This window comes from Mesoplodon bidens, assembly GCF_964165515.1.
Source record: "Mesoplodon bidens genome assembly, chromosome: 7".
Taxonomy (NCBI): domain Eukaryota; kingdom Metazoa; phylum Chordata; class Mammalia; order Artiodactyla; family Ziphiidae; genus Mesoplodon; species Mesoplodon bidens.
Window position 1 is genome coordinate 109,145,809 of NC_138164.1, and position 24,833 is coordinate 109,170,641.

At 42.8% G+C, this 24,833-nt stretch overlaps 1 protein-coding gene across 1 annotated transcript; it reads right to left on the reverse strand.

The window, feature by feature from the left end:
* On the reverse strand, positions 1 to 24,833 carry MAJIN (membrane anchored junction protein). Its single transcript, XM_081239593.1, has 12 exons — positions 24,706 to 24,833; positions 14,520 to 14,637; positions 12,354 to 12,399; positions 9,272 to 9,347; positions 8,967 to 9,092; positions 7,853 to 7,884; positions 7,458 to 7,549; positions 6,017 to 6,080; positions 3,436 to 3,516; positions 1,924 to 1,996; positions 675 to 792; positions 1 to 52 (listed from the first exon to the last, which is right to left on the reverse strand). The coding sequence occupies exons 2-12, from the start codon at positions 14,618 to 14,620 to the stop codon at positions 7 to 9; spliced, it is 855 nt and encodes a 284-aa protein (XP_081095719.1). The 5' UTR covers positions 14,621 to 14,637; positions 24,706 to 24,833; the 3' UTR covers positions 1 to 6.

Genomic DNA, 24,833 nt, shown 5'->3' on the forward strand with positions numbered 1-24,833 from the left:
GGAGGCTCACTGGCTGCTCCTTCTGAAGAAATACCGAAACGGGAAGAGAGAGCTGCAGGAAGAAGAGCAGAGCAGGTTGAGACTCTAGAGGTCCACTTCCCTTCTCCCAGGTCCCATTAGGGCTCCATTATTAGCTAGGGCGTTTTTGCTCTGAGACCACTGAATGGAAATTCAAGTCTGAAACAGCATTTGAAAAGGTACCCAAGTTAGAGTATACTCGGGAGGTGGAAATAAAGAAGAACAATTGCAATGGTATGGCTGAGCTCTAGATAGATAAAGGGATTTGCTAACTGTACTCTGCAAAAAGGACTCTGAAGACAGCCTAGATTCAGAGGGGAGAATGGAAAAATTTTGGTAACGAAGTCATCTGAATAACCCAAGCACGATCAGAATAGTTTCTGTCCAAGCAGCATTTGTGGAATCAGGTCCAATGCTGGGCACATTGGGGTGAGGTAGATTGTGTAAAAATGAACAAGACACAGTCTTTGTTAAATTCACAGTTAGGGCCCTAATGCTCACTTCATTTCCATCATTTATCCCCGCACAAAATAGAGATTATGCAGGTAATCTGCTTTCTTTTGTATTCTAATTTCCCTGAGAGACTCAGTGGGGCAGGCTCTGGAGCTAGACTGCCCTGGGTCTCAGTTTCATGGCAGGAGAGAAGTCTATCCTACCTTAGAAACCCAAAGAAGCCACTGGTTCCCAGCTCCGTGCGTCCTTCAGGAGGAGGTGGATTGTTTTGCTGCAACGGTGGGATAATCTCCCCTGCTCGGCTGCCCCCCAACTTAGAATCTGCAAGGAAAACACTCAGGCAGGGAAAAGGTGTCAGTCCTCAGCTACTTTTTGGTGAGCAGGAGAAGGCAGGACACCGAGCATGAGCCCAGGGCAGCCTCAAACCAGGATTATTCGAAGTCAGGTGAATTGCTGGTTCTGACCTTCCCAATTTCATCTCAGCTCAGTAAGGTGCTATTCTGACCTTGGAGTATTTTCAAAGTCAGGACCCTGAGATTTTTTTTTTTTTTATAAATTTATTTATTTATTTTTGGCTGCGTTGGGTCTTCGTTGCTGCGTGGGCTTTTCTCCAGTTGCGGTGTGCATGCTTCTCTTGTTGCGGAGCACGGGCTCTAGGCTCGTGGGCTTCAGTAGTTGTGGCTCGCGGGCCCTAGAGCGCAGGCTTAGTAGTTGTGGCCCACGGGCTTAGGTGCTCTGTGGCATGTGGGATCTTCCTGGACCAGGGCTTGAACCCGTGTCCCCTGCATTGGCAGGCGGACTCTTAACCACTGCGCCACCAGGGAAGCCCTGCCCCTGAGATTTTTACACTGCTCAAATCCTAGACACCTACCATGGCTGGTGTGTCTACACATGGAATGACAACTTACTGAAGAACTCACTTGCTCACAGGACTGCATCTGTGATAACTGCATCCATACCGAATCCTCATGCTGAGTGAAAGATCAGCAAGTTGAAAGGGCGATACCTCAACATGCATTCCCAGACCTTGCCAAGCATCCACCTGCACCTTCAATATTAACACTAGTGCCCCAAAGGGAAGAGGAGGAGAGACAGCTTCCCAGAGATTGTTCTCTAGGATAGAAAAGTGAAACATACCCCTCCCAACTTTTCTGTAAAACTTATCACACAATATGGAAATGTTCTGAAACTGGGAGCATCAGTTTCGCTATCAGAAGCACAAGAAGGACATGCGTTGCCTCCTTCACTCCTTCTGGGAACTGCGGGGGCTTCTCTTACTCAAGAGCCTGCCCCCAGACTGGAGGACAGCCAACAAGCACCTCCACGGGAGCGAGGCACATCATCCACTGAGCGTGTCCAGACTCAGAGCTCTGTGCTGCTCTGCTCATCAGACGACTAAAGAGGACAGGATGATTATCAGAGGAGAATACATATGAATCTCCCAGAACTTACCCTGGTCCTGAACATCAGTGATATCAAATGCTGGGGTCTCCTGCCATTCCTGCTGGGTTTTTCTTTCTCTGTTCTGATAAAAAGACCAAGAAAAGTCTTAAACTTTACTCCTTTACAGCTTGGGGGTCTGAATGCTATTTGCTGGTAAGGTGATACCACATCAGGGCTGGGGCCTGCCTTCTGACTGCCCAGGCAGGTTCTATTTTTCCTTCTATAGGACTGTCCTTTTCTCATATTGGCTTCCCAAACACTGTCTCTCTAAAATCATAACATCTAAGAGCCAAGAACAAACCAAGCTGGGTATACCTTATCATTCCATGTTTCTGAGTGCCAACTATTGCCAAGGACAGAATATTGAGGTTTCAGAAATCAGGAGGACCTTTACTTTACCTTGGAGAAAAGTATAATCTATGTGGTAAAACTGACGTATAAACTAAATATTATAAGTCAGTGTGATAAGACTACTCCATCAGTCTATATAGAGTGTCGTGGTTACTGAGGAGGACATGAATAGTGTGGGTAGTGGTTAGTCAAGGAAGACTTCACAGGGAAAGTGTGATTTAAATGGGGCCTTGGTGGATGGCATCAAGGGGTCAGAGAGAGCAGGGCATTCCAGAAAGGGACATGATGTACAAGGGCACATTGCCGTTAACATGTAAATATGATCAACATGGCTAGAGCCAGGGCAGCAGAAACATGACTACGGCATAAGCAATCTTATTATTTCTGTCTACTGCTCTATAGACAGACCTTCCTTTGTACTTTGAAGGGGACATCCTACAACCTGGTTCCAAGCCTATAATATACTAGGAGACACCCTGGTAGCCAGAAACATGGCTGATATATTTTCTTTGAGAATCTCTGCCAACTGGCCACTTCCCTCACCCAGGCACAACCTGAGGGCTTGACTGCCCAGCAGTGCTGGGGAGTTCCTTGAGCCATTTTGCTGGTGAAGAATTCTCTCTCTCTCTTTTTGCTTTTGCCACGCCACGCGGCATGCGGGATCTTAGTTCCCCAACAAGGGACTGAACCCATGCCCGCTGAAGTGGAAGCACAGGTTCTCAACCACTAGACCGCCAGGGAAGTCCCGCTGGTGAAGAATTCTATAGCAAGGGTGTATCTAGGAGGCAGAGGCACAGCAATCCCAGGAAAGTTAGGACAGATCCCCCATCCTAAGCATAAGCTGACATTTCTGTTAAGCTATTCCACAAACCCCTCAAATCCCAGACCACATAGGCAGCCACCTAAATCATACTCCTATAAAAGTGAAAGGTAACTCTGGGGAGGAAGAAGACTACCTCTTACCTCGTCCAGAGAGGGTGGAGATGAAACTTAGAGGGCCCAGATTGATTTCTATCTTGAGGGAATGATTCTCACCAACTTACTATGGTAAGGTATGGAAACTATGGTTTGGGGTTTAAATACTGCTGCATTGGCCCTAATGGAAGCATCTACTAAGGTTGGTAGTGGGGACCAGAAGGGCAAAGGCCCTGGGGCAGAGGTATAGCCTACCTCTGAACCAGGGGAAATTTCCCTCATAAGGCAGCCTTTGTGCTCTCCTGAAATCTTGATAGAGGTTTCCTCAGGCAAATGCTGTTAAGAGAGGAAAACCATTATAGCCTGAATTAAGACTGAGGGTACCATCTAGGACATCCAACAACACATAATACCCTGAAAACATGATGCAGGGTTGTCCGCTGCATGTTCAGGGTCAGATCTGCTTAGAAGTGCAGTTCAAGCAGAGGCTTGAAAAGAAAGCTACGTGCATGGCAGGCCGTTTCACTTCTGGTCCATTCATCTGCTCTCTCGCATTTTTTATCTTTTTAAAGTCTGGATCTCTAGATCTGGGAGCTAAAGTAACAAAGGGAATGAGTCTGTCCTTCCGTCCCATTCTCCTTAAAACACCTCTTATGAACAGAGGCCTTACTCAGGTACAGGCTGTGTTCTTCTAAGCTTTCCCTGCACAGGCTCACTATGTGTACAGACGTGCACAATCCACACTGACTGTGTTTCTACACCTTAACTTCCCCCAAAGGGAAGAGAAGATAGTAGGCATTGGACCATAGGAGTAAATTTAATTCTTCCAGCTCAAGTGACTTACACTAAGAGTCCCTGTGATCACTTTAATTTAGGAGAAGTCTGCTCTCTGGAAACAGGGTCTACAATGGAGACTGCTTGGGCTTTGAGTCAAAATCAATAAACATGTTCCTTTTTTTTTTTTTTTGCTCAGAGTTTTTTCTAAACCCAGTATCAGGTTGAAAAGGTAATTATGTTGAGTAAGAAACTGTGGGTTCTTAAGGGAGATGATGTGTCAAGCTAAGAATAGGAAGGTACAAAGGGTAGAGAGTGAGGGAAATGTTCCTTTAATAGTAATTATCTTGGTTGTATAAAGTGTCTTTGTTCTCCAGAGCTTCATGTACTCTTCTTGTACTTTCTAATTTCTTCTTCTTCCCTCTCTAAAGGATGAGAGTATAGAAGAGGGAAACCATCTGCTTTAAATCACTCCATGGGCCAGCTGGCCATGGGCACAACCGGGCTCTGTACCCTGCCCCCGCCCACAGAGACAGAGGTCTTCATCTTTAAGGGTTCACTCTACTCCAACTAAATGCTAAGCTCCTGGAAAAAAACTAGGTTTTATATGTTTGGGTGCATCCCAGCACCTAACACAATGCCTTGTTAACAGGAGACAGAATTGTTTAGAAATGAAAATCACTTCACTTTTCTACTTTAACATGTTTTAGGGAATTCCTGTGATCTTAAAGGTGGCTTTAAAGCCTTTTAGGATCCAGCCCGTGCTGACCTCTCCAGTGACATTTCTCAGCACTGTACTCTAAGCGCCAGGTGCATTGGCTTCCAGTCACCAAAAGCACTGTACTCTTTCCTCTTAGCCTTAGTTCTTTGAGCTACTCTGAGCTACTCTGGGAACTCTCTTTCACACCACTTGGTCTGAATGAGGTTCTCCTTTGGGGTCCCTTTGTACCCTGTGCTTCCTTTATTCCTGCACGTAGCACATTTATCAGTAATGTCTACCCAGCTTTACACTTTTGGCATTTTTCGGGGAGAGTGTGTGTGATAGCTCTAGTACTTGGCACATAGGAGTCACTCAATAAGCGTTTGTGGAATGAATGCATATGTAAATGTTTGTTCGATAACTGATCATGTTATAGATCCTGAGAAGGTGAGGGAGGTGAGTTGGGAATGTTTGGATACCTAAGGTCAGAGCTGCTTTGGAGCGATGGCAGAGAAGTAAGAAAAGTCACAAATAACAGCTATTTCAAGAAAAAGGGCACTAGTTTAGAGACTACTATGGAAAAGGAATCCTGAAATGGAGGAGTAGCAGATGTATGAATATCTAAATGGAGACAGACCACACAAAATGAAATGAAATATTATTAGGGCCGGACCATCACTGCTCTAAATGAAGTTTTCTCTTACCAGTATCCTGTGCTGATATATACCTATTTTGTCTGTAAAAACTAGATGTTCCCATACAGATGAACTGGTTTGCTGGGCAGAAACAGAGACACAGATGTAGAGAACAAACGTATGGACATCAAGGGGGGAAAGTGGTGGTGGGGGGTTGGTGGGATGAACTGGGAGATTGGGATTGGCATATATACACTAATATGTATAAAATAGATAACTAATAAGAACCTGCTGTATAAAAAATAAATAAAATAAAATTCAAAATTTCAAAAAAAGACAAAAACAAAAAACTAGATGTTCTCCGACTCAGAGTCTAGTGCAGATGAAGGCAAAAAGTTTTCTAAAAAAAATTCTAAACTGGATCCTACCTCAATTCAACAGATCTATTTTCTTTTTCAACTGCAGAGTATAAGAAAGCAGCTTTTTAAGCTAAGAGAAGACCTTTTAACAAAAGGATTCATCAATGTGTGTATTATGCAGCTACATTTAGGACAGGCTGTGGCGAGGGTGGAATGGTTGAAAGTTGTTCTGCAGATGGTGAAACGTGAGAATGAGTCCAGTTGAATTCAGTCTGTACTAAGGATCAAGATGTGCTGGTAACAGGAATCCTGACTTGTAATTGAGCAGAAATAGCCAAGAGTCTGGAAGTCTCCATTTTGGTGCTTACCCTCCTGGTTTCCATAGGGGCCTTCTTTTTGCTGAGCCCTTGGCTGGAAGTCCCCTTCTTGGGCCTGAGGTGGGAGAAAAAAGCCCAGGAAGTGTTACTGGCAGCAGCAACATCACCACATTCAAGCAAATGTGGCCCAAATGAATATTTCAGCAGGTTGGCTATTTTTATGCCACTCCTGGCCTGCAGAATAAATCGTGTGGCCAAACTGTCTTTGGGTGCTGCTTTAATTCACAGTAGAATCACAAGTTGAGACATTTTGGGATCTAGGGGTTGAGAAAGGGAAAATCTGATTGACAGCAGGTATCAGATTTTGAAATACTTGGTTGTACATCAAAACACAGAGAAAGGGAAGATGTGAGGCCTCATCTCCATGGATAATTCAGTCGAATGGAACTGACCAAAGCTTCATACCTCCAAGTACCCGCACATCCCACCTGGCTGGGAAGGGAATTTCCTAACTCTTCACTGATGTGTGCATTTGGAGGGTGTAGGGGTCAGCTCCTTCATGGTCTACCCTCACTGCTCCTGTATGTCTTGGGGCCCACACAGTACCAGGAAAAGAACAGCTGCTTTCTGTGAACCTGGGCTGAAAGCACTTTGGGCTGGGAGCAAACCACACCTTGGATTATTCCAGCATCCCTCTCTGGGTGCTAACGTGAACAACTGAATTGTCTTACTGACTCATTCTGTCCCTGACAGAGAATCAAAAGAAGAAAATAAGTAGCCTCTACAACAGCAACTTCAACATGTTAACAGTTGTGCTCAACACTCTCCCTAATTCGCAGCACCTCACCCAGTAATTGATGCATATCCTGTTGCAGACGTTTATGTTTCAGCCTGTACTACCTCTTAAGGTAGAGTTCCAAAAGCTTACTGCTAACTGGGTAAAATAAGATTGTATTTTATTCACTCTCACTCTTTTGAGAAACCCTCAAAAGAGGGTTTCTCTATGTTCTTGGATAATATTTTGGGACTTCATATCTTGTGCCTTTTGTGTTTTCCTATGGTACGACCATAGTAAGTACTCAATGAATATTTGTTGGATTCAATTGTACAGATATGTTTACATTTCCTCTCAGTCTTCATCTTTTTTTTCTGGCTGTGCCAGGTGGCTTGTGGGATCTTAGCTCCCCAACCAGGGATCGAACCCGTGTACCCTGCAGTGGAAGTTCAGTCTTAATCACTGGACTGCTAGGGAATTCCCTGTCTTCATCTTGATGAACAGAAGAATTCTACTTTGCTGAGGAAGGGACCGTGGTCCAATTACACTGCAAACATCAACTTGCTTCCTTCTCTTAGTCCACCCACTAGAATAGGCAGGTATGAATGAAGCCCTGAGACAGAGAGTGACACGCCCAAGGACAAGATCAACTAGCAGCAACAGCTGGCAAAGCCTAACTAGGATGCAGGATTTAGCCCCTCTGCCAAAACCACTGACCTGTCCAGCCCTGGCCTGGTTGGGGAGCTGGGCACTTCTGCGTGTTTTCGTTTCCTCATCATGGCTCCTTCTGCTTTCCTCTCTGCCAGGACCTTTAGAGAGGAACCACATTTCCTGTGACTCTTCCTTTTCCAGAGTTGCTCACATGAGGGCACAGTGAAGAGAACACCCCATCTTTAAATTGCCAAAGGCAACTTTTAACACCAGCTTTGCAAGTAAGGATAGACATAGTCTCAGAAATCTAGCCAAGGGGAAAAAGAATGTCTCATGTATACAATTCTGATTGGACTTGGGCAACAACCAAGGGGCATAAAAGACGAGACAAGAGCAGGACTTTTGGGACAACAGAAGGCAATAAAGGCAATTTTCATTTCTTACAGAAAAGGCAAACTTACCAACCCAAGAGGACTGCTGTTTTTTGGTTCTCCTGCAACAGAAAATTTGAATGTCATAATGGATCAAGACTTTCTGACTATCACTGACGTCTTAGAACTGGTCCTAGACAAAACTTCGGTGCGTGCCCTCTTCCCTACTGCCCAGTACCACTTTTCCTACAAATACTGTGTCCTCAAACTTTCTTCCTCCCTTATTTTATTTATTTATTTATTTATTTATTTATTTTTGCGGTACGCGGGCCTCTCACTGTTGTGGCCTCTCCCGTTGCGGAGCACAGGCTCCGGACGCGCAGGCTCAGCGGCCATGGCTCACGGGCCCAGCCGCTCCGCGGCATGTGGGATCCTCCCGGACCGGGGCACGAACCCGCGTCCCCTGCATCGGCAGGCGGACTCTCAACCACTGCGCCACAGGGAAGCCCTTCCTCCCTTATTTTAGAACTACTGTCATCTACAAGCTAAAAATAGTTTGATTCGTACTATATTCTAACTATATGTCACTTAAAAGGGGATGATCCCTATTATGAAAGAAAAAAAGTGGAACTTTCAGCAGCAGTGACAAATGAATTGAGGAGATATTTTGAGGTAAGGCCTTTGTACCTTTTTTCAAATCAAACTGGCAGGTGTCTCCTTATCCTTCTATTTGTAAAAATAGCAGTGGCCCCCAGAGATTAAAAATTGGGAGATATCTTTAAGATACTACTAAGGTGAAAGTCATTAAATACTCTAAAATGGAGGAATTATTTATATAATAAGTGTTTTTCATTGAGTGATTATTCTAAGTCACACTGTACTTTCCACCTTCCAGTATTTATACATTTAATCTTTTTAACAACTCAATGAGATAGGTACTATTATTATTTTTCACCATTTCACAAAGGTGGCATAGAAAGACTGAGTAATTTATCTAAGGTCACAGAGCTATTAAGTGGCAAAGCCACCAAGATTTGAAGCAGGCAGTCTAGTTTGGAGCACATGCTCCTGACTTCTGCAATGTCAGTGTTGGCATCCAATCTGGCTGACTGTTTCACCATATTCAGCTTGCACTGCTAACCCATGGATGTTCAACCTTCCCTTTTTTCTTCTCCACCACCTACACTTCTATCATTCTACTTACCAGCTGACAGGTTTTCATGAAGCCATTTCTTCTCCACGTACAGAGTGAAAACAAATGGATAAGGGACCAAGGCAACCTCTCCGTGTTTGAATTTCAGGTGGGACACTCTCTCCCATTTGCTTTTATCTGGGAAATGTGCTAAGGAGTGAGGAAAGAAGCCAGTACGAATCCCTGAGTACTATTTTAGGGAAAAGACTCCCTCTGGTTTCCCTGACCTACCCTCCAAACTGCCTATGGGTTTGCTGCTTCCATTTGAATCTACAGTGTGAATTGTAGTTCATTTCCACCCAGTAAAGAAAGGATACAGGGAAATACATTGAAGTGTTCTGTAGCAAACGGCTGCAGATTATCCAGGTTTCCCAAGACCACACGAATAGAATCCTGAAAAAAAAAATTTGAAATGACTTTAATACTGTCTAATCTCAGCCAATCTATCAATTTATCCTTATCACTGCTCTTCACATACTCTATACACTTTTAAAGTTGAACTATTTGCTGTTCCCTGAATATGCCTTCTGCTTCTCTATTTCTATGCTCTTGCCTGAAATACCCTTTCAACCCATCAGTATATGACCAAATTCGACCTATCCTTTTATGATACAGTTCAAAAGCCATCTCCTCCAGAAAGTTTTCCCTGATTTCCTGAGTTTTATTAACTATTAGTCTCAAATTTCACAGTACTTAGCCTTGGGCCTTTACTATATTCCATGTACTTCTTTTTTTTTTTTTTTTTCTGTCATGCCCCGTGGCTTGCAGGACCTTAGTTCCTTGATTAGGGAGTGAACCCTGGCCCCGGCAGTGAAAGGGCTGAGTCCTAACCACTGGACTGCCAGGGAATTCCCTCCATGTACATATTTTTATTTTCCTTACTGAGAAATCTTCTTGAAGTAAAATATACACCTGATTTATCTTAGCATCCCTTCTATGGTGTCTACCATTAGTGGATGAAGCATAACAGGTCCTCAACAAATATATACTGGATTAGTGAATAATACTGGTATTTATTTACATATACTTATTTTGCTTTTGCTTAAATCAAATCTTTTCTTCTCTCTTTAAATCTGAATTGATTAGTCTCTAATTAACCTATGCTTATTAGTATACACTAATTAAACAATTGGTATCATGAAAAGACTACTAAATTTCTATGGGAAAAAAAATCTGAATTTCAGTCTCAGTTTTTTTTTTTTTTTTTTTTTTTTTTTTTTTGTGGTACACGGGCCTCTCACTGTTGTGGCCTCTCCCGTTGCAGAGCACAGGCTCCGGATGCTCAGGCTCAGCGGCCATGGCTCACGGGCCCAGCCGCTCCACAACATGTGGGATCCTCCCAGACCAGGGCACGAACCTGTGTCCCCTGCATCGGCAGGCGGACTCTCAACCACTGCACCACCAGGGAAGCCCTCAGCCTCAGTTTTATCATTTCATCTCTCTAAGCCTCATTTTCCTCATATTTGGGCTCACAGAAAACAGAAACTGTGTCATGTTCATCTTTGTATGATCTCTATTAGCATAGTATCTAGCTTATAATTTTAATAGCTAGTATTTATTGAGTAATCACTATGGCAAATATTTTTGGTTTTATACATATTAATGAATTTAACACTCATAAAACCCTATAAGATAAACGCTTCTATTATCCCCATTTTACCCATAAGGAAACTAAGACAAAGAGGTAAAATGACTTATGGAAGGCTACACAGGTAGTAATGATGGAGTTAAGATATGAACCCAGGCAGTGGGGCTCCAGAGCTTACACTCCTAACCATTAGACTAAACTGCCTATCAATAAATGTTTTCGAAATGAGTGAAAAAGAATGATAACATCTGCTTCAGAACTAATGAGAGTAAGAAAAAGAGCATATAAAAAGCACTTCAGGGGCTTCCCTGGTGGCGCAGTGGTTGAGAGTCCACCTGCCGATGCAGGGGACACGGGTTCGTGCCCCGGTCCGGGAGGATCCCACATGCCACGGAGCGGCTGGGCCCATGAGCCATGGCCGCTGAGCCTGCGCATCCGGAGCCTGTGCTCTGCAACGGGAGAGGCCACAACAGTGAGAGGCCCCCGTACCGCAAAACAAACAAACAAACAAACAAAAGCATTTCAAAAACTTTAAATATGATTATAAATGGACATAAGTGCTCTCTAGCTACTCTTAGTTGAACTACTGTGTGGCAGGCATTGCATACATCTATTTCTAATCCTCACCACAACCTTGAAAACTGGTATTATTTATCAATCTCACTGACAGGTAAGGAAACAGACTCAGAGAAGGAAGACAAATTTCCCAAAGTCACACTGTGAAGGCAGAACTAGAGTTCAAATACAGGTTTCACCGGCTCTAAAGTCTAAGCTATCTCCACTCTACTACGCCGCCTTGAGCTTTTCTCTGCCCATGTTAAGTGAAGCAAAGTGAAATAAATTCTGCTCTACTCATAATTAAAATAAGCAGAAAACTGTCATGGTCCTATATTAAAATAATTGTTATTTATAATGATGCCTCTAAAGTCCTCAAAGATCCTAATGTATCTTACAACACACAGCTGAAGAGCCACAGGTACCTTTAAGACTTTGGTTTCACAGAGTTTTATGTTTGTGTATGTAATTATATTCAAATTCTTTGAAATGTGGCAACATATGTCTTCATAAATCACAACAATCATAGATCACTCGGTTGTGAAGTTAGAAGAGAATACGTTAGTTTAATACTTCCATTTTATGAATGAGGCAATTAAGACCCAGAGAGATAAATGATTTGCCAAGGCTCACACAGCTAATTAGTGGTTCAGCCAGGACTGGAATCCAGGGCCATCCCCCAGAACTCTAATTTCTTTTCCAATGCTTTCACCAATCTGCGAATTTGCCTACCTTCTCTGTCTTCTTCTTGTGGGAGAATCTAAAGCTAGAGGAGCTGGGTAGCAAAGGAATGAAAATGAAGTGGGAATAAAGCAATTGCAAATGTTTCCAATTAAAATGAAGACACAGCAGCCTTGTCTGTGTATTTACAGTTGAGTTTCCTGAACGTCAAGTACCGGGCAGTGGTTGGGATGGTGAGGTTTCCCAGAGCCCTGGAAGGCTGCAGTCCTCCGGAAACTTTCTCTATGCCAGCTGCCACAAAAGAGAGCTGCCCATGGCTGGGAACTCTAGTGGAAACAAAATAACTCTTAGCCTCAAAGGTGCTGACACTTCAACTAGGAGAATTGAGGAAGAGTATAGGCTCTAATTTCCCTGAAAAAACAGTAGTTTCTTTGCAGAGGAAATGTGGCAGGGAGAAGCCAAGTAATCAAGTGGAGGTTGTGACTCAGTTTGCAGGAAGTAACTAAAATCTGAATATGGACGCATCCTCAGTTCAAAGAATAACATTCCCAGAAGTTGTCTGCTTCTTTCCCTACCTCTAGCTCCTGGACGATGACTTCCTTGTTTTCTACCTCTTCCCCTCTAGAAGGTAAACAGACAAGAGATAAGTAAGCCAAGAAGGAAAGCTCTGGAGACAACAGACTCTAGTAGAGCACAAATGAAACTTCCATTGAGCTAAGGAAACATAACTAAATAACAATTGTGTGTGCTGACCCAGTGCTCAAGGGAAGAAGTGATCACCTAGGTGGTGTCGTCTGAGAATTGGTACAAGGCTGTACCAAAATATCTTCTCCATTAACCCGCCAAGACCTGAAATTTCCACTGTGAAAGTTAATAATTTGTTAGACCAGTTGTACAAGTGCAGTCTGTGGACCTCGAGGGGTCCTCAAGATCCTTTCAAGGAGTCTCCAAGGGCAAAACTAGTTTCATAATAATATTAAGATGTTATTTGCCTTTTTCACTATGTTAACATTTGTAATCTGTAGTGCAAAATCAATGGTGGGCAAAATTGCTGGTGCCTTAGCACAAATCTAGCCAGTTGCACTAAACTGTACTAGCAGTTGTAGTCATCTTTACCACCACACAGGAAAAAAAATCCAGTTTCATTTAATATCCTAGAGGAAGCAGTGAAAAATTAATAATTCTATAAATCTCAACCCTTGAATACATGTCTTTTTAATATTATGTGATAAAACAGGAAGTATGCATAAAGCATTTCTGCTGCATACCAGAAGATGATGGTTGTCTTGAGCAAAAGCACCTGTACCACTGTTTAAGTTGCAAACTGAACCACTTGCTTTTTCATGATATTTTACTTGAATGATCAGCTGACAGATAAACTATGATTGTTATTCAGACTTGGGAATGTGACAGACATTTTCTCAAAAATGGACAGTGAGCTTATCAATTTAAGGAAAACAACTGACAGTATTTGTTGTCAAGGATAAATTTTGGGATTTCAAGCAAAATTTTGAATTTTGGAAAACTTCTATCCACCACTGTGGGGTTGACAGCTTCCAAATACTTAGACATTTTTCTGACAAGTTTGGTAGTGATATTAGCAAATATGATTTTTTGATATTATATAATGAAATGTGTTGACATCTGAACAATCTGCATAAGCCAGTGAACCAATATTTTCCAAATGACCAACGAAACACTTCAGGTTACAAAATCAAGTGGCCTCGCTGCACGGCTTGTGGGATCTTAGTTCCCTGACCAGGGATTAGACCTGGCCCTGGCAGGAAAGTGCTGAGTCCTATCCACTCAGGGAATTCTCACTGCTGGGTGTGGGTTCAATCTCTAGTCAGGGAACTAAGATCCTGCAAAGCCACATAGCACAGCCAAAAAAGAAAAAAAAAAAAAGACCATGTCATCTGCAAACAGAGAAGTTTCACTTCTTCCTTTCCAATTTGTATGCATTTTATTTCTTTTTCTTGACTAATTTCTCTGGCTAGAACTCCAGTACTATGTTGAGTAGAGGTCATGAAAGTGAGCATCCTTATCTTGTTCCCGATCTTAAGGAAAAAGTTTAAGTTTTTCACCACTGAGCATGATGTTAGCTGTGGGTTTTTCATATATGGCCTTTATGTTGGGGAAGTTCCCTTCTATTCCTACTTTGAGTATTTTTATCATGAAAGGGTGCTGGATTTGGTCAAATGCCTTTTCTGTGTCAATTAAGATGATCATGTGTTTTTTTTCTCTTTTTTCTAATAATGTGGTGTATTATGTTGATTGATTTTTGTATGTTGAACTATCCTTGCATTCCTGGGGTAAGTCCTGGGAATATAAACAATGTCAATCTTCTCACTAATTTTTCAAAAATATAGTTATTTTAATAAAATGTTATATTATTTTAAAATTAATAAGTAATTATTTTAGTTTTTCTGTTTCAATTTTATATGATGAATATTGACAGGTATAACCCTCTTAATCAAAAACACTTTGGGATCCTCAATTTTAAGAGTGCAAAGGGGTCCTGAGATAAAAAAATTTGAGAACCACTGCCCCAAAGGTATGCCATTGTTAATTTAAAAACTTATGTGAATAATAAATATATAGAACACAAAATACCTGGGCAAGAGTCCTACAAGGTGCTGCTTCAGCCAGTCTCCTGGACTGGGTGAACGCAGAGAAGGAATGACCTGTGGGAAGGTAGTAACCTGTGTTTGCAAAGACTACCCTCCTGGTTTTAAAATTACCTGATGCTGTTGCCATATCTAATCTTGAATTTATACACATTGGGTCCTGCATGAAGAAACCTCGTCTCTGGAAATGGGTAGGTGAAAGGTTTTAAACTCATTGCTTCTAAACAATAACCTAAAGAAAATAGAAATATTAGAGAATTATATGGTACCTTATGTACAGGAAAGAGAGCCTGCCTAATCTATAGCATCTCCTCATCAGTATAATGTCCAATTCTCAGTGACACTGCCTATGTCCCAGGCTCAGTTCTGATATTAATTACCTGGACCATTTCCCCACCTGCATGGGGAGGATACATGATATTCTGGGACAATCTCTATATTTGAAGTCAAAAGACCTGAGTTGAAGTTTTGCTGTTTACCTTATGACCTTGTGCAAATTACTTCTCTTCCATGAGACTAATGATACTAACATCTGATGACTAACAGGGTTTTTGTTAGGATTAAATCTATCTCCCAAATATCTCTTGAATCTGTTCTTGTCCCTTGCCCCCACTTTCCTTGGAACCTATGTCAAGGTGAAGAGGGCTCAAATCAAATAATGAAACAAAGGATGCACCAATAAGAGGCACAATTGGGAACACCTCTGCTATTAATTTTAGATGAAGTTTAGGAATTAGCACACCTCCCTGCTACAGCCAATGCAGTAAATAAGGATGTATACTAATGTTTTCCAGTGTTGCCAAGGAATGCCTTATCTTCCCTACCTCTCAACTACTCTTCTTCCTCACCACTTGTGAGAGTGCCCTGTGCCATAAGAGTGCCCACTCTTCTCCTAGCACTTACTAGTTTTACTTTTCCTATTCCAGAATCTCTGCTCACTTAAGGTCCTCTCTGCTGGAAACTCAGGAGAGGAAGAAATGGAAAAAGAAGTACGGCATGTCTCTTCTACTCCAAGAGAGCATTTGATATGCACTCAGAAGTAAGAATCAAGCACACTGTGATTTCCTAAGTCACTAGGACTTTTCTACGCCTCTTTTTATTTGTAGAGATAATAAACCCTGTACTTCCTGTCTCTTCATAAGGAAGTTTAAATAATAAACAATGAGAGTAAAATGTCCGGAGTTCCTAGGATCAAATCTACCTATATACAATGCAAGGTATTGATTTCAGAGGCAGCTGAGATGGGGTAGATACAACAAGCACAAAGTAAGAATAATTTGTGTTTTAATCTCAGCTCCATTGTCCCTACCTAGTTTCTCTTGGCCTTGGTTTTCTTGTTGATATTTATACAATAATAACAACTTATTTATACAACAACTAACAACAACAACTTTTTGTAATACCCTATTCTAAGTGCCTTATAAATATATCTCACTTAATCCTCACAAAAAGCCTATGAAATAAGTAGTCTAAATTTGATAGATTAGGAAATTGAGGCACTGAGGGATGAAGTTTCCCATGGCTATGAATGTTGGAATTGGGATTCAAACTGAGGCAGTGTAAATCCAGACTTGATGGCCTTAATCACTTTTCCTGGGGTTATTAGGAAGAAAAAAATGAGATAATGAATATAAAATCATTTTGTAAGTACTAAAATATTATACACACATAAAGGACTATTTTCATTATTCTTTCCTTCATTTCCCTGATTCCATGTCTACTCAGCAGGGAGAACTCTAGTATGGTAGAATCAGAAGATCTATGTGCCCAAAGAATGAAATTTCCCACAATTTCCAAAGCTTAAGTCTGGGGCTGCCAGTAAAGAGATACCTCAGTGTCTGATTTTGACTGTTTGGGATTAGAATCACAGGAGGCTGGAGCCAGAGCCCGAGACTATTTAGACTAAAACTACAGTCAAAAGTGAAAAGAAATAGTTGGTGCCAACTGCAAAGTTACCAGAGAGGAAATACCGTTCATACCCTGAGAAAAACTTGCAGATTCCCCATGTCCTAGGCATGGCAGGAACCTATGCCAGATTTGATGGTGTTTTTGGTCCTAGATGACTTGACGAAGTAAGCGGGGAGTCCACTTGGTAAAACTTAGGGTGCTGCCACAGAAATTGAGCCCTTAATTATTCAGAGGGTTCTTCAAAAATGCAGTCACCTTTCCCCACAGACTGAGGACTGGGGGCATCAGAGCAAAGGAAATGAAGAACATTTGCCGGAAATGACGATCCAGAGAGGAAACTTCATGTGCTGTGCCACAGCTGGATGGCTGAAAGAAGTAAAAACAACCCTCTTCTAGCTGGGGCCTGTTCCTGTTAATTGCTGGCTGCCTGCTTCAGAAACAAACACCACACACTAATTACCCTATTTGAAAATAAAGATTAGACGGCGCAATCCCAAACAACCACATAGTAGTAGTGGTTCAAAGATTTCACAAGGTTATTTTCCAACATGAGTACTGCAGTCATGGTGACACCGTCCCAGGGACTATCATTAAGTTGATGAGATCTTGCAGATGAAGGGTTAGACTCTCAACCAATTTTAGGTGATCATAAAACATGATGCCTTTAAAACAAAAGAAGAGAAGTTATAGGCAATATGGTATAGTGGGAAAGAGACAGGATTTGGAATTGGAGGACCAAGGCTTGAGTCTTAGCTCTGTGTCTTATCAGTCATTACACCCTGATCAAATCACTTAGCCTTTTCATTTCTCAGTTTCTACATCTATAAATGGGGATTACACCTACCCCTGGAATTGTTGTGAGGATTAAATGAGATAAAGCTGTAAAAAGCACTTCGTAAACTCTGGATTATTATATTAACATTAGCCGTTTTGATAGATTTGAAGTGTTTCTTAATGCTTTACTAGAAAAGCAAATTCAAGAGAAGAAAACTGATTAGCTTTAATAGCAGTACAAAATCTGACAAATCTCCATTAAGAATCTTTCCTTGAAAATCCCCAGTAATAGATTTAAATGACACATAGGCACTGATGTTAGAAAGGGAAAGATTTTTTAAGGTTTTAGTAATTTGTCTCACGTAAAGAAACATCTGGGTCAATGCATCGAACCTGAAGCAAGGCTGAATGTGATACGAGGATAATGATATTGACTACTGAAGCTGAAGGAGAAGATCATACAGAAGTACTGTCACTAAATATATCTGGTGATATTTGATGGGAAAACCCTCCACAGTGTTAAAGAATAAAAGAGCTTTCATAAGCATTTAATACAAATACATTTACTGAGCAGATCTAACATGTCAGGCTCTCTGACCACTAATGAGTGTGGGCAAAAAAATAGGGAAATCCCACTGATGCTATGAATCCAACACCCAAGTTTTAGAACTGAGTTTGAGGACAGATGCTCAGCTTCTCTTTCTACCTTCAAAAGTCCCTGGCTAGTTTCAGAGGTCTGTCTGCCTTTGCTGAAGTAGATCCAGACTCTCTGAAAATCTATATTCCTAACGAGATTCACGCTTGCCTATGGTTGGAAGTGCCTTTCATTTTAGAGGGGACGAAAAGGAAGTGAATTCATCAAAGAAGGAAATGACTCCTATAGGTCACTAACTCAGTATGGAACCAGGATTAGCACCCTTGAGATTGTTGACTCCTTTGGCCCATACATTTTCCATTATAACACATCGACTGGTCATTTTATTAAACTGTAACCCTGGTCACTCTCCTAACTCTGGATGACTCAAGGCAAACTCAATTTGGGTACAAAGGCATCAAGCTAAAAGGGAAGATTTCCTGATTAAAGCTTCTTAGGGTTATATCTTGGGGCGCAGGGGTTACAGTCACATATTTGTCTTCAAGCTCTATTTTCAAAAGGAACTATTCTCAGTTTCCTCACTTGCAGGGTGATTAGGATGATTAATGAAATAATGCATGTATAATTGCTTATTGTAGTGCTCCATGCATAGGTTACTCAATAAAGAATAGCCTTTTTGGACTTCCCTGGTGGCGCAGTGGTTAAGAATCTGCCTGCCAATGCAGGGGACACGGGTTCAAGCCCTGCTCCTGGAAGATACCACATGCCGCGCAGCAACTAAGTCCGTGCGCCACAACTACTGAGCCGGCGCTCTAGAGCCCGCAAGCCACAACTACTGAGCCCATGTGCCATGACTACTGAAGCCCGCGGGCCTAGAGCCCATGCTCCGCAACAAGAGAAGCCACCGCAACGAGAAACCCACGCACAACAAAAAGTAGCCCCCGCACACCACAACTAGAGAAAGCCCACACGCAGCAACGAACACCCAATGCAACAAAAAATAAATAAATAAAAATTAAATTAAATTTTTTAAAAATAGCCTTTTTTTTTTAAACATCTTTATTGGAGTATAATTGCTTTACAGTGTTGTGTTAGCTTCTGCTGTATAACAAAGTGAATCAGCTATATGCATACGTATATCCCCATATCCTCTCCCTCTTGCGTCTCCCTCCCACCCTCCTTATCCCACAAGAACAGCACTTTTTTTTTGCGATACGCGGGCCTCTTACTGTTGTGGCCTCTCCCATTGCGGAACACAGGCTCCGGACGCACAGGCTCAGTGGCCATGGCTCACGGGCCCAGCCGCTCTGCGGCATGTGGGATCTTCCTGGACTGGGGCATGAACCCGTGTCCCCTGCATCGGCAGGCGGACTCTCAACCACTGTGCTACCAAGGAAGCCCAGCACTTTTTTTAATGTGCCAATATTTTCTCACATTGATAAGCAGCTACTATTTTCTATTACTTTTTTTTTTAATTTTTAATTTATTTTTGGCTGCGTTGCATCTTCGTTGCTGCGCGTGGGCTTTCTCTAGTTGCGGCGAGCAGGGGCTACTCTTCGTTGCAGTGCGTGGGCTTCTCATGCAGTGGCTTCTCTTGTTGCAGAGCACGGACTCTACGCGTGCAGGCTTCAGTAGTTGTGGTGCGTGGGCTCAGTAGCTGTGGCTCGCGGGCTCTAGAGCATAGGCTCGGTAGTTGTGGCGCACGGGCTTAGTTGTTCCACAGCATGTGGGATCTTCTCAGACCAGGGTTCGAACCCATATCCCCTGAATTGGCAGGCAGATTCTTAACCACTGCACCACCAGGGAAGTCCCAAGAATAGCGTTTTTAAAAGCAAAACAAATCCAAGTGTTAAGATACAGGACAAGAAGAGGCTGATCTAAGACTACCCAAGATACTCCCATGCTTATTGATAACATTCTCTTTCTCATTAGATTTCTACCTACTCTTTCTGGTAAGACATAGTCTTTAAAACACCACTGGCATTTATTCAGAAATATATTTGCAATTGGAACTGTGTCAGATTTTGTTTTGTTTTGTTTGAGAGGGGAGGAATAACTAAATCTTCTAACAGAGGGGTAGGAAGATGCCCTGAAATGAAATCAAAAGGCCTTAGTGAACAACTCAATAGGCCAGAAAGGAGATTAAGTCAACCTCTTAAGTTACTCTTTACACCTAAATGGCTCTTCCACTTCCATTTTAACCATCCTAAAAGTTAATAGCAAAACTATCTTTGGTCAGTAGGTTCAGGACTGTACTCCTTATTCTAGAAAAGCAACAGAATGGTATCTCATCTCACCACCTGCCCATTGTGGCTTGTTACATGATGATCAACCTATTAGCATTCACATCACACTGAATTCACTGCAGCACTCTAAAAATCCTACTAATCCCAGGAACCCTAAAAGCATTTGGATGTAAAATTGCAGGCAATGAGGGACATTTTATTTTTTGGTTACACCACTGGGTGATTGCCCTGAAGCAGTAAATGTAAGAAAGAAGATTAAAAATGATGAAAAAGCATCAGTAGTTTCAGAAGGGCAAATGGTGGAGAGAATATCCTTAGCTAGAGAGAAAGGAACATCTTTTACAATTTTGAGCTATAAACTCTGAGTCCTTGATGTACATATCTCAAGGGTCTTAATGACAGAAGACAGATATAGGAAAGTGTGAAAAGAAAGCTTCTAAAATATAGCTTTGTTCTTGGCATGAAACAATGGCAGATTCTGAAGAAATTGAGTTAATAAAAAACTATATTACTTTTTATATAAAGAGATCAAATTTCACACAGGAAACCTGGAATGTTTTACTGACTTCAATCTAACTCTGGTGAGATACTGGGGAGATAAGAATTGTATTCACTAGGCTTACAAAAATATTAAACGTGACTTGAGGATATCATCTAATTTGACCAAGGTCACACATCAAGGGCAAGACTAAAACTCAGACATACTGCTAAAGCAAGATAGTCCAGCTGAATTAAGGGTGTCAAGAATATAGTTACCTTATGAGTTAGCCTAGACTCAATATTAGCCTCAATTCTTTATATTTTACCACCTAAGCATAGCTCTAAAATAACAGAATCAGGCATTATTGTTAAGAAACATAAAGCTTTGTACTTTGAAAGACCATCAGACCATAGGGATCTGATGAAAAAAAATCTTATATTTATAAAAGCACTCTCAGTTTATACAATGCTTTCCTATCCCTATCTCACAAGATTCAAAACATCTATTGAAGTAGGCAGGGCAGATTCAGCTAACTTACACTCCATGCTAACTGCTCTCCTAATTTTTACCTCATTTGACCCTCTCAATCTTATGGTCACTCAATATTCATTCATTCAGTTCACAAATATCTGCATGCCTCCTATGTTCCAGAAACTTAAGTGCTGGAGATAAAGTGCAGAAGAATAAGAACTTGGTCACTGCCTACAAAGAGCTTACAAATAATTTTAAGTGTGATGACTGCTACAAAAAAGGATAGGATGGGGCTTCCCTGGTGGCGCAGTGGTTGAGAGTCCGCCTGTTGATGCAGGGGATACGGGTTCGTGCCCCAGTCCGGGAAGATCCCACGTGCCGCGGAGCAGCTGGGCCCGTGAGCCACGGCCGCTGAGCCTGCACGTCCGGAGCCTGTGCTCCGCAACGGGAGAGGCCACAGCAGTGAGAGGCCCGCGTACCGAGAGATAAAAAAAAAAAAAAAAACGGATAGGATGATATAGGAACATGACAGAGAATCCTAACCTAGAATGGAGGTCAGGGAACTCTAAGTAAGTGACTCATATCTGAAGGATGAGTATGAGTTGGGGAGACACAAATGGAGAGTGGGTGTGGGGTCTGATGTGGGTACAGGAAATAGCAGATACAAGAGTCCTCAGTTGGGCTTCCCTGGTGGCGCAGTGGTTGAGAGTCCGCCTGCCGATGCAGGGGACACGGGTTTGTGCCGCGGTCTGGGAAGATGCCACATGCCGTGGAGTGGCTGGGCCCGTGAGTCATGGCCGCTGAGCCTGCGCGTCCGGAGCCTGTGCTCCGCAACGGGAGAGACCACAACAGTGAGAGGCCCGCGTACCACAAAAAAAAAAAAAAAAAAAAAAGAGTCCTCAGTTGAAAGACAGCGTGGTAATTTCAAGAGAGAGAAGTATAGTACTTCAGAACACAGTCGGCAAGAAGGAGAGTGCTACGAACTAAGACTACAAAGATAAGCAGTGAGTCAGCACACACTTGAGAGCCTACTATGTATCAGGCATTGTTCTGAGTACTGAGAAGAGTGGGTAACAAGAAAGACATGTTTCCTTGTCTTTAGGCTCTGGACGCGCAGGCTCAGTGGCCATGGCGCATGGGCCCAGCCACTCCGCGGCATGTGGGATCTTCCCAGACCGGGGCACGAACCCGTGTCCCCTGCATCGGCAGGCGGACTCTCAACCACTGCGCCACCAGGGAAGCCCTCCTTGTCTTTAAAAGCTTAGATTTCAGGAAGTTTGGGGAGCAATAATAAACATATAAATAAATAAATGTAATTGAAGTACTGTAGGTATTATGAAGAAAATAAAACAGGGTTTTGTAGTAGAGAGTGACTGGGAGGCTGCTTTAGCTAGTGTGGCCAGCGAAGCCCTTTCAGAAGAGATCACAACTGAATTAAGGCCTTAATGGAAAGTGAAACAACAAAGTCAAGGGGAAAAGCATTCCAAGAAGGAAAAAACAGCAAGAACAGACGTCCTGTGATGATGGGTAGTTTAATGCAGCAGTCTCAAACCTTTTTGGCACCAGGGACCAGTTTTGTGGAAGACAATTTTTCCATGGATGGGGGTGGGGGAGAATGGTTTCAGGGTGATCCAAGCACATTAAATTCATTGTGCACTTTATTTCTATTATTATTACATTGTAATATATAATGAAATAATTATATAACTCACCATAATGCTGACAGGAGGCGGAGGTCAGGCAGTAATGTGAGCTATCGGGAGCGGCTGTAAATACAGATGAAGCTTCGCTCACAGGCCTGCTGCTCACCTCCTACTGTGCGGCCCGGTTCCTAACAGGCCACAGACCACTACCGGTCCGTGGCCTGGGGGTTGGGGACCCCCGGTTTAATGGACAGAAAGGTCAGTGTGACTGGATCACAGAGAATGAAGACAGAGTAGAAAGAAATGAAGTCAGAGAGATAGGCAGGAGCTAGATCATATAAGACCTGTAGGTCATTGTAAAGAGTTCAGATTTTATGCTATGGGTTTCATAAAAAGAAGTGAAATTGATTTATGCTTTAGAAATAGCACTCTGACTGCCAAGAAGAAGACGAACTGTAGTTAAGAGTACAAGAGTAGAAGCAGGCAGACTAGTTAGGACGATTTGTAGTAGTCCAGCAGAAAGATGCTTCTGATTTGGACTTTGAGGTCTTAGTAGTTAGTGACTAGTTAGATTTGGGGTATATTTTAGACTGATGGACTAGATGTGGGAATCAAGGATGGCTCTTGATTTTGGCCTCTGCTATTAGAAGGTAACGGTACACACACTTTACTGAGATGGAGAAGGATTCTGGAGAAAAAGATTTGCCATTCTCTTTCTGTTCTGTTTTGGTTAAGTGTGAGAGGCCTGTTAGACATCCTAATGGATGTTTCCAGGGGGTGGTCTCCTACTATGCAAGGAATGGAAATCAGGATAGAAATATAAATGAGTCATCAGTGTTCAGATAGTATTTGCAGCTATTGGAATGGATGAGATCATCCAGGGAGAAAATACAGACAGAGAAGGGATGAGGGCCTTCCTTACAGGCCAGGTTATGGACTGCGAAGTCTATCCTAAGAGAAACAGGACTGCACTGTAGGGCATAATAAAGAGATGACATGACCACATGTCTGTGAGTTTTAAAAAACAAACAAAGCAAAAAACCAAAACAATCTCTCTGACTGTAATGTGGGAAATAACCCAGAACCAGAACAAATGAAAGAGGATCAGCCAGGAGACTCCTGTGGTTCCAGGCAGAGGCTGGTAGCAGCATGGTCTCTAGTGATGAGTGGAGATGAAGAGAAGTGGACTGGTTTGGAAGATGTCTAGTCATGATTTGGTGACTTCATGCGTCAGGCAGAAGGACAGATAAGGATAATTGTGAGTTGCTTGAACAAATAATTGAAAAAGTAAAAGTGCCACTTCCCAAAAAAAGGAGCCTTAGAAAGTAAGTTTTTGAGGGGAAGATGTTGAGTCCATTTTTGGACATGCTCAATTTTAAGGTGCCCACGAGATATCCCAAGAGAGACTCTAGGTAGACTGCTGGCTATTGTGGTAGATTTACTATCTGCAGATGAAGCAACTAAAGTTCAGAAAAGTCCAGCCGAGATGTACGGCCGAATATACCTTTCCCAGATGCCAACATTCAAGGACCTGAGTAGCTGAACAGAGAGATCTGAGTGCCCTGACTCAGATTCAGGCAGGCATCTGAAAGCCAGAAACTCATTCAAATCATTAAGACATGATGTGACAAGACATGTTGTGATGCAAGACTTGTTTTCAAGGCAACTGCTAAGCCTGGGTTAGAGGACGGTTATGGACAGAATGATCACTTGTGGGTGGTTTGTTTAAGTTTTTTTTTTTTTTTTTTCTTTTTTCAAGAGGGTGCGGTGAGCGGAGCTGGGGGCCTAAGAAGACTGGATCTCTGCCAGAGGCAGCATTCGTGCTGGGTGTGGTGTGGCGGCAGGAACAGCCCCCGGACAGGGATCTTCGTCTCGGCGCTGCTCACTTGCCCGTGGAAGGGGATGTGGACACAGCTCGCGGCGCCCGCCCGGCTTCCCTCCCTGCCCGCCCGGCTCCCCCTCGCACCTCCACAGCCTGCGACCTGTGCGCCAGGCCTGCCGCCCCAACCACGAGGCCCTGCACTGGGCACAGCCCAGGCGTTGTGTGCACTGGGCTTCCAAAAGGGCCCGGAACTGCGAAGGCTGCCTCAGGGGGCGGCTGTGGAGTGGGGCTGGGGTCTGAAATCTCCCTCAGAGTAAGGCGCCAACCCCACCAGAGCACCAGGCCGGTGCCGACCGTTACCTCAGACCCAAGGACCTCCCAGGCTCGGCCAGGCTCTTTCTCATAAGGGTTCTTCGTGCATCATCAAAGTGGCCTCGGCCGGGGTACCCACTAATAACTGCTCTCTGAAAAAGGTAGGCGCCGACCTC

Excerpts from the sequence above, each read along its gene's own strand:
- MAJIN (XM_081239593.1), bottom strand. The coding sequence starts at position 14,620 with ATGAGTTTAAAACCTTTCACCTACCCATTTCCAGAGACGAGGTTTCTT. Across the intron at positions 9,093-9,271 it reads ACACTTCAATGTATTTCCCT|ATAAAAGCAAATGGGAGAGA; the intron begins GTATCCTTTCTT and ends CACATTTCCCAG. Across the intron at positions 1,997-3,435 it reads AAATTTCCCCTGGTTCAGAG|AACAGAGAAAGAAAAACCCA; the intron begins GTAGGCTATACC and ends TCTTTTTATCAG.